The 15,616-nt window shown below is 45.4% G+C and overlaps 1 protein-coding gene across 1 annotated transcript in view; it reads right to left on the reverse strand.

Annotated features, from left to right (window-relative positions):
- Positions 1-15,616, reverse strand: part of CCDC88B (coiled-coil domain containing 88B) — a 98,653-nt gene that overhangs the window by 26,567 nt on the left and 56,470 nt on the right. The window contains exon 13 of the mRNA XM_030219306.1: positions 6,201-6,397. Coding sequence (XP_030075166.1) covers positions 6,201-6,397 — 197 coding nt within the window. The remainder of the gene's footprint in view (positions 1-6,200; positions 6,398-15,616) is intronic.

Below are 15,616 nucleotides of genomic sequence, written 5' to 3' on the forward strand. Positions count from 1 at the left end.
AGCTTCTTTCTCTCAAGGATATTTCCTCACAGTGTCACAGCCACCTTAAAACCCTATAATCCTGCCCAAGGGGTGAGTGACAAGAGAGGGGAAAAGCCAGGAGGGCATGGTCCAGGAAGTATAAAAGGCTGGGCCAGAGCTAGGTTAAAGAGGCCCAGAGGGAAGCAGTGATGCCCACCACAGGTGCCTCCACCCTGAAGCTGAGAAACTGTAACCCCTATGTTCAGACAGGCCAAGTTCAACTTGGAACCTTGAAGAGTTTGTGTTTTCACTTGGTTGGCTTCAGGCCAGCCTTGCGTACTTGCAAGAGACTGTGCTGATAACTCTGGATCTAAGGACCAAGTCAGAGACCAGTCAGAGTATGCTGTGGCTCTACAGGAGCAGGCCACCTAAGGACACTGTTATAGTTACAGAATTAGCTTTGAGTATTGCTCCATCCCTTCTTGTGAACAGAAGCCCTTACAAGATACCTTCAATAAATATTATTTGCTTTCACCATAACTTGCTGTTGGATTTAACTGTGTTACTGCATCTGCACATCCTCATCGCTGGATTTGTTTGCTGTTTTATTGCTTTGCACCAGACTTCCCTGTCCTTTTATTTTACTGGGAAAGTTTCACTGTGACCCCTGAAGCAAGCATCTTTTTGCCAAAACATGGACTGTGTCGGGTCCGGTCACTGGTGCTTTGATTAAAGGACTTTGACTCTAATCTTTTGGCTGGTTGCACTTTGTGGTACCCTCTACGTTTGCTTTGTCCAGTTTGTCTTACCTGGCTCCACAGCCCGCCTTCACTCACATTACTACAAGTTGCAATAGCCCAGTTTGTACCTTCAACCTTTGTGCAATCGATTTTAACTTTAAGACAGTCATGCCAAAGGCTTGGTCTTGTCTCAGGAACTATAAGGCTTGGACTCCAAGATATTAGGGTTCCCAGATCTTTCTTGGAGAGCATTTTGCTTTTGCATGAAGTCCGCTAAGATGAATTTGGGAAAGGAAACCGCAGTCCCCTTTTCTAAGCCATAAAAGGGGAATGGCTGAAGCTATTAGTGGCCCACCTCCTGCAGAAGTCACAAGAAATCACAGAGGTCATATGGCATGTCCTGATGCTCAGAATGAACTGATTCCTCAAATTATTCAACAGTGCTGTGCCTGGACAAATGCAAGCATTAGAACATTAGCACTGCACTCTGTCATTTAAGAGTTAGGGGAGAGATAAAAAGTCTGCTTCCAGAAGAATTCCAGCTAGGAATATTACAATCTACTGGGATAGAGAGCCCTTTCTCCTGTTATGATGGTCCCTGTGAAAACCATTGTAACTTAGTTATCCCCTTTCAGGCAGATTAATTGTTCCCCACCTACTTGGTTACCAAAAATAGAGAGCAGACACTTGGGTACCAAAAATAGAGAGCAGGTCTGTTTGTGGAGAAGCTCACTGCATTTAAATTAGAGTCTGAATGGCTTGATTAAAATGGAAGGTTTTACAAGCTCTCATATCTTCTCTGTGGTGGGTTCCCCCACTGAGATAAAATCGTCATGCTCAAAAACCCTAGAGTGTAGGAATTAAGCAAAGGAAGCTCTACTCGCCACAAGAGTGAGACTAGTGAAGGGCCAGTCCTTATGCACACCAAGTGCACATGCAGGGCTGCTGAGGGGGGAGGGGCAAAATTCCCCAGGCCCGGCCTCCAAGGGGGGCCTGGCACCGGGGTCTCTCTCTCCGAGCATGAGCGGCAAGAGAAAAAAACAGTCACAGGGGCAGGGCAGGTATGGAGTGGAGCAGTGCTGGATTCTTCCGCTGGCGGAGCCTTGGGATCTCCAGCAGCCCCAAGGTATCTCAATTGCGGCAGCGGCCATCCAGGGGGGAGGGGGCATGAGCGGCGATGATCTGGGGGGCGATCTAGGGGGGGGCGTCAGCAGCCCTGCCCCAGGCCTGGCTCAGTCTCTTAGTAGCCCTGTGCACACGCTCCTCCGACAGAGATCCAACTCTAGGCACTAGAGAATTTACCAAGGAACATTCAGTGATGCTCAGGACCTTCACTTGCTACCCCTTCAGGAATCTAGTGTTTGAAGTGGAAAGGGAATATTTTTATTCTATGAGTGCCCTCAAAGCACTAAAATAAAAAGGACTTGAGAAAGTCCTCTCAAACTCCAAAGAGAATGAAATCCCCACTCCCAGGTATTCCCATCAGACTACTAAGAAATTATTTAAAATTAGCAATGAAAGCAGGCAGCCAGTCTGCTCTGGTAAAGACTCAGAGACCACAGTTACTTTTCCCATGCTTATACCCATGATCCATGGGTTTGCAAGTCCACTTATTACAAAAAAAAAAACCCAAAAAACCAAATTGCCCAAAAGGTAGCCAGTTTATTGGCTCTTGGCTTGTTTCATAGTTGGCACTCAAATAGAGGCTGCTGGGATCAAAAGACCACTGTCTGCCAGGGTTCTCCTTTGAAACATACCCTGAGAATCTCCTCAGCCATGCAGGCCACTCTACTACGTGAGCCCATGGATGTGGCTGAAACGTCATTCAGGACTCTACTCCCGCAGGCAAAAGAAGATAGCTGCAATCCAAGCAGCCTCGGGCCAGCCATATTAAAAGATACCCCCTGCTACTCACTCTGCTGGTGGAAGACCTCATCTACAACAACATACCAAAAAATACAGATTTGCTCAAGGCTCTAGTCTTGGCTTTAGATTTAAATGCTAGAAAATCCTGTTGAAGGGGAAAAAAAACAGTGTGTTTGTGTGGGGTGGGGGATGACTCAGATCAGACTCCTCGAGTTATCCCTTCTCACTAAGGGCTGCATCCTGAAGCACACTTGGTAAATTATCTCACACATGTGGGCTAAGCCAGTAGGAAACACTACTGCTCTGAAAAAAAAAAATCTACTGGTCTGAATAATCAGCCTCTAACCTAAGCTCCTTCATCAGTGGCCAAAGAAAGGATATCATCCCTCCTCGCAGTATGGGTGCATACTCCCACCTGTTTCTGCAGAATTCTGCTGATATCTTGAGCTGAGGAAGCAACTTCCCATTCAAATACTTAAACCCGTTTTGGAGGAAGGAAGAAAACAGCAGTGAACAAGGGAAAAGAGACGAGATAGGGAGAAGAACTTGGACTCCTCCGAGTATCATCTCTGCACCAGATCGGATTACATTTGCTATGTATCCTGTTTTTTGTTTTGGAGCTTGATACAACAAATGAGGTACCCCTTTGCTCAACTGACACCCAGTTCTCCAACTGGGTCAGAAGCTGTCCAATCTACCCATCACCTTCCAGTGGAGATGGAAAAATACTGAGCATCTAAAGTTCTATGGTGCCCTTATTTGGCAAAACACGTGATTTCTTTTCTTCTTTGTCTCCATCTGCTGGCCGACAGGCACAACTCATAGGTTCTGAACTAATGTGCTGAGGAGAGGGCGTTAAGGAAACATCTATATTCAGGCAACTCAATAGCAAAAATGAAATTAGGAGCTTCAATTTTAGGTGCCTAGTTCACCAAACTCGAGGCTCATGAAACTGAGACATCTAAGTCAAGCACTAGCCCTCTTTAAAAATAAGGAGGATAATATTCAGCCAGTGGCAGTCAGTGTTTTTTGGGGGTTTTTTTAAACGCTGACTGTGGCTGGTTAACCCTGGATATTCAGTGCCGGGTCATGTGCAGGCCCCGACACTGAACATCCGGGGCTAATAGTTCAGCTACTAGCTGCCAGAGCTTATGTGGGTCCTGGCCAATATTCAGCCAGGACCCTCATAAGACAATTACACGGGCCCTGGCTGAATATCAACCGGCACAAACATAAATATTTAACACATTTTTTTTTAGCCCTCTGAGACCCCTATTGCCCCCTGAAACAGCCCCCTTCTTCTTCCCTTCCTCCAAGCCTGTGACATCCCGGAGAACATCCCCCCAACCCCCAACTCCTCAGGTTTGGATAGGCCTCTCCTGCCTGCTTAAATCACTTTGAATATCAGCCTGCAGCATGTTAGGGATCACAGCTATTTGTTTATGAAATGTTTTTGTTGTTCATTTTGGCTTATACAGTGGTGGAAATAAGTATTTGATCCCTTGCTGATTTTGTAAGTTTGCCCACTGACAAAGACATGAGCAGCCCATAATTGAAGGGTAGGTTATTGGTAACAGTGAGAGATAGCACATCACAAATTAAATCCGGAAAATCACATTGTGGAAAGTATATGAATTTATTTGCATTCTGCAGAGGGAAATAAGTATTTGATCCCCCACCAACCAGTAAGAGATCTGGCCCCTACAGACCAGGTAGATGCTCCAAATCAACTCGTTACCTGCATGACAGACAGCTGTCGGCAATGGTCACCTGTATGAAAGACACCTGTCCACAGACTCAGTGAATCAGTCAGACTCTAACCTCTACAAAATGGCCAAGAGCAAGGAGCTGTCTAAGGATGTCAGGGACAAGTTCATACACCTGCACAAGGCTGGAATGGGCTACAAAACCATCAGTAAGACGCTGGGCGAGAAGGAGACAACTGTTGGTGCCATAGTAAGAAAATGGAAGAAGTACAAAATGACTGTCAATCGACAAAGATCTGGGGCTCCACGCAAAATCTCACCTCGTGGGGTATCCTTGATCATGAGGAAGGTTAGAAATCAGCCTACAACTACAAGGGGGGAACTTGTCAATGATCTCAAGGCAGCTGGGACCACTGTCACCACTAAAACCATTGGTAACACATTACGACATAACGGATTGCAATCCTGCAGTGCCCGCAAGGTCTCCCTGCTCCGGAAGGCACATGTGACGGCCCGTCTGAAGTTTGCCAGTGAACACCTGGATGATGCCGAGAGTGATTGGGAGAAGGTGCTGTGGTCAGATGAGACAAAAATTGAGCTCTTTGGCATGAACTCAACTCGCCGTGTTTGGAGGAAGAGAAATGCTGCCTATGACCCAAAGAACACCGTCCCCACTGTCAAGCATGGAGGTGGAAATGTTATGTTTTGGGGGTGTTTCTCTGCTAAGGGCACAGGACTACTTCACCGCATCAATGGGAGAATGGATGGGGCCATGTACCGTACAATTCTGAGTGACAACCTCCTTCCCTCCGCCAGGGCCTTAAAAATGGGTCGTGGCTGGGTCTTCCAGCACGACAATGACCCAAAACATACAGCCAAGGCAACAAAGGAGTGGCTCAGGAAGAAGCACATTAGGGTCATGGAGTGGCCTAGCCAGTCACCAGACCTTAATCCCATTGAAAACTTATGGAGGGAGCTGAAGCTGCGAGTTGCCAAGCGACAGCCCAGAACTCTTAATGATTTAGAGATGATCTGCAAAGAGGAGTGGACCAAAATTCCTCCTGACATGTGTGCAAACCTCATCATCAACTACAGAAGACGTCTGACCGCTGTGCTTGCCAACAAGGGTTTTGCCACCAAGTATTAGGTCTTGTTTGCCAGAGGGATTAAATACTTATTTCCCTCTGCAGAATGCAAATAAATTCATATACTTTCCACAATGTGATTTTCCGGATTTAATTTGTGATGTGCTATCTCTCACTGTTACTAATAACCTACCCTTCAATTATGGGCTGCTCATGTCTTTGTCAGTGGGCAAACTTACAAAATCAGCAAGGGATCAAATACTTATTTCCACCACTGTATTTCTTTTCTTATTGCCCAGAAACAGGGTGGACCAAAGAAGTTCCAGCAGTCAAGTATAAAAAACACTTTTCATTGACAAAGCACCAACTTAAAAGGACCCGACACAGGATCGTGTTTCGGCAGTAAACCGCCTGCTTCAGGGGTCAGAAATGCTCTGTTGAGTGTATTATGGGGTTGAAAGATGTTATTGAAACAGAATCCAATTGTAGCAGCAACTGGAAGTCACCTAGAAGCTGTCAATAGAATATACCCACTGCTTGCCTTTAGAATTCAGCTACAAACCACGGGAAACAGTATTGGGTTCTTTTAAGTTGGTGCTTTATCAATAAAAAACTGTTTTTTATACTTGACTGCTGTAACTTCTTTGGTCCACCCTACTCTGTTTCTTGGTATTTTCACCATAGGAGTTTTTCTTCTTTCCTTTTGGTTGGTATCTGTTATCTTATTGCCCCACATATGTAGAAAACATACATACACACAAATACACACATAAATGTGCATGTGTGTGTTATCACAAGCTGACTTTCTGGCAGCAGGCTGAGATGGGGTGGTATGTGAGTACCGATTTCCTAAGAGAGTGGTTTTCTTGCTCTAGGGTCTGGATCACGGCATTGGTAGTGTCTCTGTCTTGGCTCTTCAGCTTCTCCTGTGACGTCTGCAGTCTAAGCCTCAGCTCCTGGTTCTCCTGCTCTAGGTTCAGTAAGTGGCTGGACAGAACTTCATTGACCTCAGAGCTTAAGGGCTTTGGCACTTCAGAGTCTAAGAGGCAAAGGAGGAGAGAAGACAAACAGGAAGAGAGGACAGGGTGAGTGAAAAGGGGAAGAGGCAGAGGAAAGGAAAGATGTTAATAATACTTGTTTTTATAGCACTACTGGACATAGAGTATACAGCACTGTACAGTGGTTAGTATTCTGGTAATATGTCCCTGCCCCAGTGGCGTAGCTAGGTGGGGCTACGGGACCTGGCCCCCCAAATTTCCTGTGGGCCCCTAGATTTGCTGGTGGGGGTCCACAACCCCCGCCAGCCAAAGCATTGTCCAGCGCCACCGCGTTGCCTGCCCTGCTCTGTCTTCCCCTCACGTCCAGCACACTCCTTTTAGTGAAACTGAGCATGCTCAATTTCACTAAAAGGAGTGTGCAGGATGTGAGGGGAAGACAAAGCAGGGCAGGCAACGTGGCAGCGCCGGAGACCGGACCTGGACAATGCTTCAGCTGGCGGGGGTTCGGGACCCCCGCTAGCCAAGGTATTTGCTGAGGCAGTGGCTGGGGAGCAGCAGGGCAGGGGGGCGGTGGCAGGGCAGCAGACCAAAATGTGCCCCCCACCTCAGGCTCTGGCCCCCTCCCACTGTGAGGTCTGGTTACGCCTCTGCCCTGTCCCAAAAAGCTTATGGTCTTAGTATCTGAAGCAAAGAGAGATAGAGTGTCCCATTGTCACCAGGAGTGATAGTGACAGGAACTTCCAGAAGAGTATTCTATGTTTTGTAAAATGCTAAAAACATTTTGTTGAAAACATTTTTATTGATGACAAAATGTAAATAATATGATAACCATAAGAACATGCTCACAGTTCAACAGAAAAACAGCTGAGGCAATTACTGATTATAAATCAGCCATCAAAATTTTTGAATTTAACTTCTTATCTCTGCCCTGGACCCTAAGGTCTAACATACACTCTTATGGAAAATCATTTTTATTTAAGACAAAGACACAACATTTAGTGAACTGGCACCAGAAATATGCAATCATCCATAAACTTCTAATACAACCTATCCTAAACAAACACTATCTTCAATTGCATATATCATATCAGATATCCTGCTAAACAGAACTAAAATATACAAACTTCCCTCCCCCAACACCCCCGTCCCTCCCTCCCTCCCCCCATGTCCTACCCTCTTACCTCTAATGAATTACCCCCGTCCACCCCCCCCCCCTCCCCAACTTCTGGATCCAAAGAGTGAGAGTAATATTATCTAGAGAGTAGAAGGGTCGTGAGGTGTAAAGCTACCTCCAAAAGGGCCTAGATTCTTATAGCCCCCTTTATTAGAAAAGATCTTGTTCAAGCAATTGAGGTCCTTCCACCATCCCACGAATCAACCCCCATCTATTCTCATTCATCATCTAACAACCCTCCACCACCCACCCCCCGCACAGATAGAACCCCCCACATTGACCTTTTAGAACCCTACATATGGGACTGATTCATAAGAAGACTGCGTACTCTAGGGGATAGTTCCAAGATATATGGTTCCCACATAGACCAAAACTTTTTTTTACACCTCGGGGTTAGTTACGCATCTCTTGCCTCCATAAGTAGCAAAGCATGAAATGCACTCTTCCAAGCCCAAAAGTTAGGAGCAACATCCTGTGTCCAACATTGGAGGATGCACTTCTTCCCCACCATAGCGGCCTTATGTATGAATGTCCAATGTCCACTCTCTACCAGTAAAAGTGGCTTCCCACCCTCTCTGCTCTAAAATGAGTTGCGTCGATGATACAGCTATCGATCTCTGTAATAAACGCTCCCAATACCTAATCATGGCAATCCAGTATCGCCATATAGGTGGGCAACTCCACAAGGCATGAACCAGAGTGGTCCTAGGATCTCCACATTTGGCACAATTCTTTGTCTCTCGACAACCTGCATAATACGCCTGTCGAAGTGAGAAATATGATAGAGTTATAATCCGGAATTGGCACTCCCTATGATTAGAACTGTGGACCAGTTTGGGAATCCACTGCAATGATGGCAAAACATCCCCCACCCGGATAGAGCAGTCAAGATCTTCACCCAAGCGACTCGCTAACATAGTAAAATCTTTTCAGGGAATTAATTGGAGGACACTCTTATGTAGATTGCTTACCGTAATATTGAATTGAACCATCGGACAAAAAAAAATTATCCAACAAGGAAAATACCCCCTTCGAACATCGCAACCCAAGGGTGTGACAATAATGTCTGGCCTGCAAATACGCAAAGGAGTTTAAAGAATGCGGCTAGAGTTCTTTCAGCACTTCCAAACCTGTTTTCAGTGTGCCGTCCTCCCGCATCAGGTCAGCCACATAAAATATCCCCTGTTCTGTCCATTTATGAAATATACCTTTAGCCTGACCTGGTCCAAAATCCAAATTCCCCACTAGTGGCAAAAAGTCCGTGCATCGAGGGTCCTGCTTCAAAGCCTGTAACAAAATAGTCCACGCATGCCGCATGGAATGCAACAAATTATGCCTTTTCCACCTGGGAGGAAAACTTACTGCAAGGATCAAAAAGCATGAAGTCCACACACACTAAGAGAAATGTATCAGTACACTCTCGTCTGAGTTCTCTTCCCCCGTATTCTCACCACACCTACATCTCTACCCTCTTGTTATTGTTTTATCGCCCTATCAATTCCCCATTGTTACATTACATTGTTCTAGTCCCCATACTATATTTCGACGTTGACTTTGTCTTCTCATAACTCTCCCATAACTCTTCACTATGTAACCTATAATTGTAATGCAACAAATTGTACTTCACCATTCACAATATATTGTAAGCCACACTGAGCCCGCAAAAAGGTGGGGAAATGTGGGATACAACAGATGCAACAGATAATGAGGGTGAATCGGGAGAAACAGCTCCTTTTCTAAGAGCCAATTTGTATAGTGGTCCCTCCCAATCCTCCATTTCTCCAATGTCCATATAAATTCTCTAAAGGAAGTTTAGGCTCCCCCCCCCCCCCCCCCACAACAAAAATGTACAAGTAGTTGTCTAAGAGTCTTGAGATCCCTTTTCAATAAACAGAGAGTTAAGTGTCTCAGCACATACAACAAGCGAGGAAAAAGGGTCATACGGTATAAACTAATTCTGCCACTAACAGAGAGGGCCAATGTATGCCAGGCAAGCAGTTGTAAACAAGAATCATTAAGCAACTGGTCCATGCTCAGCCTGTAAAGATTGCGGGGATTGGCAGGTAATAAGATGCCTAAATATCTAAAACTTCCCATAGCCCATTTCAGAGGGAACACCCCCCTCCAACCATCATGAACCTCCGGGGAAGTTGGTAACCCCTCCGATTTAATCATGTTAAGACGAAATCCAGAAAAGGAGACATACTCTGCAAAATTCTCCAAGAGCACCGGGAGAGAACTGTCAGGCAAAGTCAAATGTACTAATAGGTCATCAGCGAAGGCGGAGATTTTAAATTCATATGATCCCAAAGCTACCCCCCCTAACCTCTGGATTACTCACAATCTCTCTGATCAGTGGGTCCAAAGTCTAAAAACGAACAACAGCGGAGACAATGGGCATCCTTGTCGTGTACCACCCAGGATAGGAAATGACTCTGAGATCTGTCCATTAACCAGTACTCTGGCCTCCGGTGCCTTATATAATGCCCGTACAGCTTGTGCAAAGAATCCCTCAATACCATAAGCCGGTAACACTGCAAACAAAAAGCCCCAAATAACCCTATCAAAGGCCTTTTCAGCATCAAAGCTGACAAGCAAAGTAGGTAAATGATCCACCTGTGCCTGCTCTAAAGAGGCTAGAATAGTATGAATATTTTTGACCGCTTGTCTTCCCCTAATGAATCCAACCTGAGGCTCCACTATCAGGGAAGGCAAAATACGTGCCAACCTGTATGCTCACCAATAACTTTGCCTCATAACCAATCAAAGAGATGGGTCGATACGACTCAGGAGAGGCAGGATCCTTCCCTGGCTTCAGAAACACTACAATCTCCGCCATACTTAGCGACTCCGGCAGCTGTTGATGTTCCTCCATAATATTAAACAATTTCACTAGTATGTGCTGAATATCTGGTAACATCAATTTGTAAAATTCCGCTCTATAACCACCAGGTCCCGGAGTCTTATAAAGCACACTCCTTCCAACCGCCCACACCACTTCATCCAGACCTATTGGACTATTAAGAGCTGTCCTCTGGGTCCTTGAAACCCTAGGAAGATCCAAAGTACCCAAATAAACTTCCGGCTCCATTTCAGTCGGTGGTGTATATAACTTCTGGTAATATGATCGAAAGATCTGCACAATCTCACTATCACTATGTACTAGTTTCCCCGTTTCATCACGCAGCGTCAGCACTTTCCTACCTCCCCTATTTCGTCAAACCAAACGCGCCAACAACCGACCGGCTTTATTCCTGTACTTATGTAGTTGGTATTGATAATATAGGGCCAATTTTTTTGCTCTTTCGTGTATCAATTCATTCAAGGAGCTCTGGCCAGCCAGATATCTATCTCGATTTTCCTCCAAGGCGCATGTCCCATATTTTTGTCAGTAGAATGTAACCTTCTTTTCCAGTTGTAATATGGCCACATCTCGCCTCTTCCGTTTAGTGATGCTATAAGCAATGATATCTCCTCTTAACACCACCTTAGCCGCCTCCCAGAACAGAACGGTGTCTGTCCTATGTTGGCTGTTGAACTCCTGGTACTCCCTCCACTTAAGTTTAATATGTTTCTGAAAATCCAGGTTGTGATACAAATCTAAGGGAAACGCCTACCTCCTAAACAAGCAACCTGATTGCCCGCCCCCTAATTCCACCCAAATAGGGGCATGGTCTGATATTGCTGTGGGGTCAATTGTGGCAGAATGAATATTCGAAAAAAGACCCTCCCCCATTAAGATATAGTCTATACGAGATTGAGTTTGAAGAGCCCGCGATAAGTGAGTGAAATCTCTTTCACCTGGATGCAATACCAGACGTCCACCAGTCCCAAAGCAGAGCAGAGTAATGGTATTCCCTTTGTGCCATCATATCGAGCTGCTCCCGGAGGATGCGATTTATCCAACAGGGGATCCGCCACAGTATTAAAGTCACCTCCTACAACAACTGGATCACCCATATAAGGCTGTATCTTTTGTATGAGTTTATTATAAAACTTTTTGTCAAAGGCATTGGGAGCAAACACATTACACAAAACATAAGGGACGCCATCTATGTGCATGTGTGCTATAATATAACATCCCTCTGAGTCCACTTCGACTGATTTCTTCTCTATCTGCAAGCTTTTATAGAATAGTACAATAACCCCTGCCTTTTTCCCCTTAGCTGGCACTTCAATGTAATCCCCCACCCACCAGGTATTTAATTTACCATGTTCAGAGGACTTTAGATGAGTCTCCTGAAGAAAAGCTATCGTAGCCCCTTTCCTATGTAGACTATGCAAGATTGTTTTTCCTTTTTATTGGAGACGAAATGCCTCCAACATTCCATGATTACAATTTCCAATTTATCATGTAACACTCCCCAGGTAGAACCAGCAATGCAAATTTAGCTGTCTTAGCATCCAGGTATGTCGTCCCAGCCACCAACACATCCAGCTATCCCAATGTTGTTTTCTCCACAGTCCTTGGTCCACATACAGTGGTGGAAATAAGTATTTGATCCCTTGCTGATTTTGTAAGTTTGCCCACTGACAAAGACATGAGTAGCCCATAATTGAAGGGTAGGTTATTAGTAACAGTGAGAGATAGCACATCACAAATTAAATCCGGAAAATCACATTGTGGAAAGTATATGAATTTATTTGCATTCTGCAGAGGGAAATAAGTATTTAATCCCTCTGGCAAACAAGACCTAATACTTGGTGGCAAAACCCTTGTTGGCAAGCACAGCGGTCAGACGTCTTCTGTAGTTGATGATGAGGTTTGCACACATGTCAGGAGGAATTTTGGTCCACTCCTCTTTGCAGATCATCTCTAAATCATTAAGAGTTCTGGGCTGTCGCTTGGCAACTCGCAGCTTCAGCTCCCTCCATAAGTTTTCAATGGGATTAAGGTCTGGTGACTGGCTAGGCCACTCCATGACCCTAATGTGCTTCTTCCTGAGCCACTCCTTTGTTGCCTTGGCTGTATGTTTTGGGTCATTGTCGTGCTGGAAGACCCAGCCACGACCCATTTTTAAGGCCCTGGCGGAGGGAAGGAGGTTGTCACTCAGAATTGTACGGTACATGGCCCCATCCATTCTCCCATTGATGCGGTGAAGTAGTCCTGTGCCCTTAGCAGAGAAACACCCCCAAAACATAACATTTCCACCTCCATGCTTGACAGTGGGGACGGTGTTCTTTGGGTCATAGGCAGCATTTCTCTTCCTCCAAACACGGCGAGTTGAGTTCATGCCAAAGAGCTCAATTTTTGTCTCATCTGACCACAGCACCTTCTCCCAATCACTCTCGGCATCATCCAGGTGTTCACTGGCAAACTTCAGACGGGCCGTCACATGTGCCTTCCGGAGCAGGGGGACCTTGCGGGCACTGCAGGATTGCAATCCGTTATGTCGTAATGTGTTACCAATGGTTTTCGTGGTGACAGTGGTCCCAGCTGCCTTGAGATCATTGACAAGTTCCCCCCTTGTAGTTGTAGGCTGATTTCTAACCTTCCTCATGATCAAGGATACCCCACGAGGTGAGATTTTGCGTGGAGCCCCAGATCTTTGTCGATTGACAGTCATTTTGTACTTCTTCCATTTTCTTACTATGGCACCAACAGTTGTCTCCTTCTCGCCCAGCGTCTTACTGATGGTTTTGTAGCCCATTCCAGCCTTGTGCAGGTGTATGATCTTGTCCCTGACATCCTTAGACAGCTCCTTGCTCTTGGCCATTTTGTAGAGGTTAGAGTCTGACTGATTCACTGAGTCTGTGGACAGGTGTCTTTCATACAGGTGACCATTGCCGACAGCTGTCTGTCATGCAGGTAACGAGTTGATTTGGAGCATCTACCTGGTCTGTAGGGGCCAGATCTCTTACTGGTTGGTGGGGGATCAAATACTTATTTCCCTCTGCAGAATGCAAATAAATTCATATACTTTCCACAATGTGATTTTCCGGATTTAATTTGTGATGTGCTATCTCTCACTGTTACCAATAACCTACCCTTCAATTATGGGCTGCTCATGTCTTTGTCAGTGGGCAAACTTACAAAATCAGCAAGGGATCAAATACTTATTTCCACCACTGTATGTCCCTTGTGTCAATTCCATTTCGAACCCCCCTTCCTTATAGATCACAGTATTCCCCCCTCCTCTACCAAAGCCCCCTCCCCCATCTCCCCCCTCTCACCCTTATATACCCTTGCAAGTCCCTCCCCCCTTTCCAATCTCCCACCTACTCCAAAGAGTTTTCACGTCTTGATTGCCCTTCCCCCCTTTTAGCCTCCAATTCCAACACATCCGTCCCAGGACTACCAATCATCCTCTACTAAACAAATTAGATTACCCTCTAAACTAAGTCCACCCCAAAATAGCCCTATCCCAATCACACATCAATGACACAACCAAACTGGTACAGGTTAACTACCCCGAACAGTACTGATCCCATGTATCAACAACAACTAACCCCCCCCCCCCCCCCCCAATATTCCCACATCATCTTAACCATACTCTGCAAGCCTGGCATATCTCAGATTACTGACCCACCATTCAAACATAAAGTTCCCTCTCAGAGAAGCTATTGTACCTACCAAACATTCTCTTCTCCCCTATCTATCTCACATAACCAGATATCTGGTGTCTTACACAGCTTCAATTCTTCAGCATCATACAAGCACTAAGAGACAGGGAAAAGAAAAGGGAAAGGGGGGGAAGGGGGGAGGAAGGGGGAGGGAGGGAAGCTATTGTGCAAAGTAACCTAGAAAATGGTTATAAGTATTCACCCACATAACTAGCTCCCCTGTCCGCTCCAATCTGGACCCTACAGAGTCCCTCCTTCAGATGTTTAGGCTCTATCTCCTACCACCCTGGTGATTATCCAATATGTAACTATAAGGTCATGCCCCATGCATCGAGGTAGCAACATACACTCTGCCGAAACAGATGCAGATCGCTCAGTGTGAACCATATAAACAGAATATATCTGCAGTACGATATCCAAAGCATCACCCAACAGTCCAATTAGCCTTGGTATAATAAGATAGTATAGTAAACCGATAGAAGAGATGGGTAATGTGAACAGCCTAACCACGAAAGCTGAAAAAAACAGGAAAGGGGGGGGGAGGGGGGGAGGGAAGGAACGTTCAAGATAGCAAAGATAGCTAACACAAGTCTAATGCAAAATTGTATCAGATTCTCTCTGTTTGCAAGTCTTTAACTAGGACCAAATTACTTAAATTAGCAAAGAATTCACCACATCCTAATTATTGTAGGCTTATGTCCAACCTGTGTAGCAATGCACAAGTCTCTGGATGCTGCCCCCCCCAATGAAGAACAAGTTCTTTCCTAGATAAGACAGTAATGAGCAAGCAAAATCTTCTTGTGTTAGTGAGTGTACAAGAGACATGCAAAGGAATATAGCACCTTGGCCTCGTTATGTTGTAATGTCATCTCACCTCCCTGACACACTCAAATCCATTTTCAAATTAGAGATCAAGGTTACGAGTCTACATCTTGCTCGCCATGATGATGACCCGCAAATGGTGGAGAAAAAAAGGGGGGAAGAAAGGGAAAGGTGGGGGTGGGGGAGGGGAACAAAGGGAAGGGGTGGGCAAGGGCAAGATACGGCATATTACAAATATGAGCAAGGAGTGTTTCCAGTAATACCCATGTGTTGAATCAATCCAGTGTTCTCCAAGAATATCGCCATCCATGAACAGTTTGTCCAAAGGAAGTAATTCAACACTTGTGGCACTTCAGGTGTCTCCTGGGTCTGCATCCGGCGAGGAGGAAACCCGAGGTAAAGACTCCACAAAAGCCAAAGCCTCTCCCGGTGTGGTAAATAGAGATGTTTTCCCTCCATGAGTGACCCTAAGTTTTGCTGGGTAAAGTAAGGCAATTTGAATGTTCATCTTAAACAAGGTGGAACAAGCTGATCCATAAGCTTTCCTCTGCTGCTGGACTTGAACTGAATAATCTTGAAAGCACAGCATCTTGACATTTTGATATGTTAATGCTATGCCTCCTTGAGTGGCCCGCAGAATCATTTGTTTATGTATATAATTCAAAATCTTTAGAATCACCACTCGCAGCTTATCTCTCGA

This window comes from Microcaecilia unicolor, chromosome 11 (genome assembly GCF_901765095.1).
Source record: "Microcaecilia unicolor chromosome 11, aMicUni1.1, whole genome shotgun sequence".
NCBI classification, from domain to species: domain Eukaryota; kingdom Metazoa; phylum Chordata; class Amphibia; order Gymnophiona; family Siphonopidae; genus Microcaecilia; species Microcaecilia unicolor.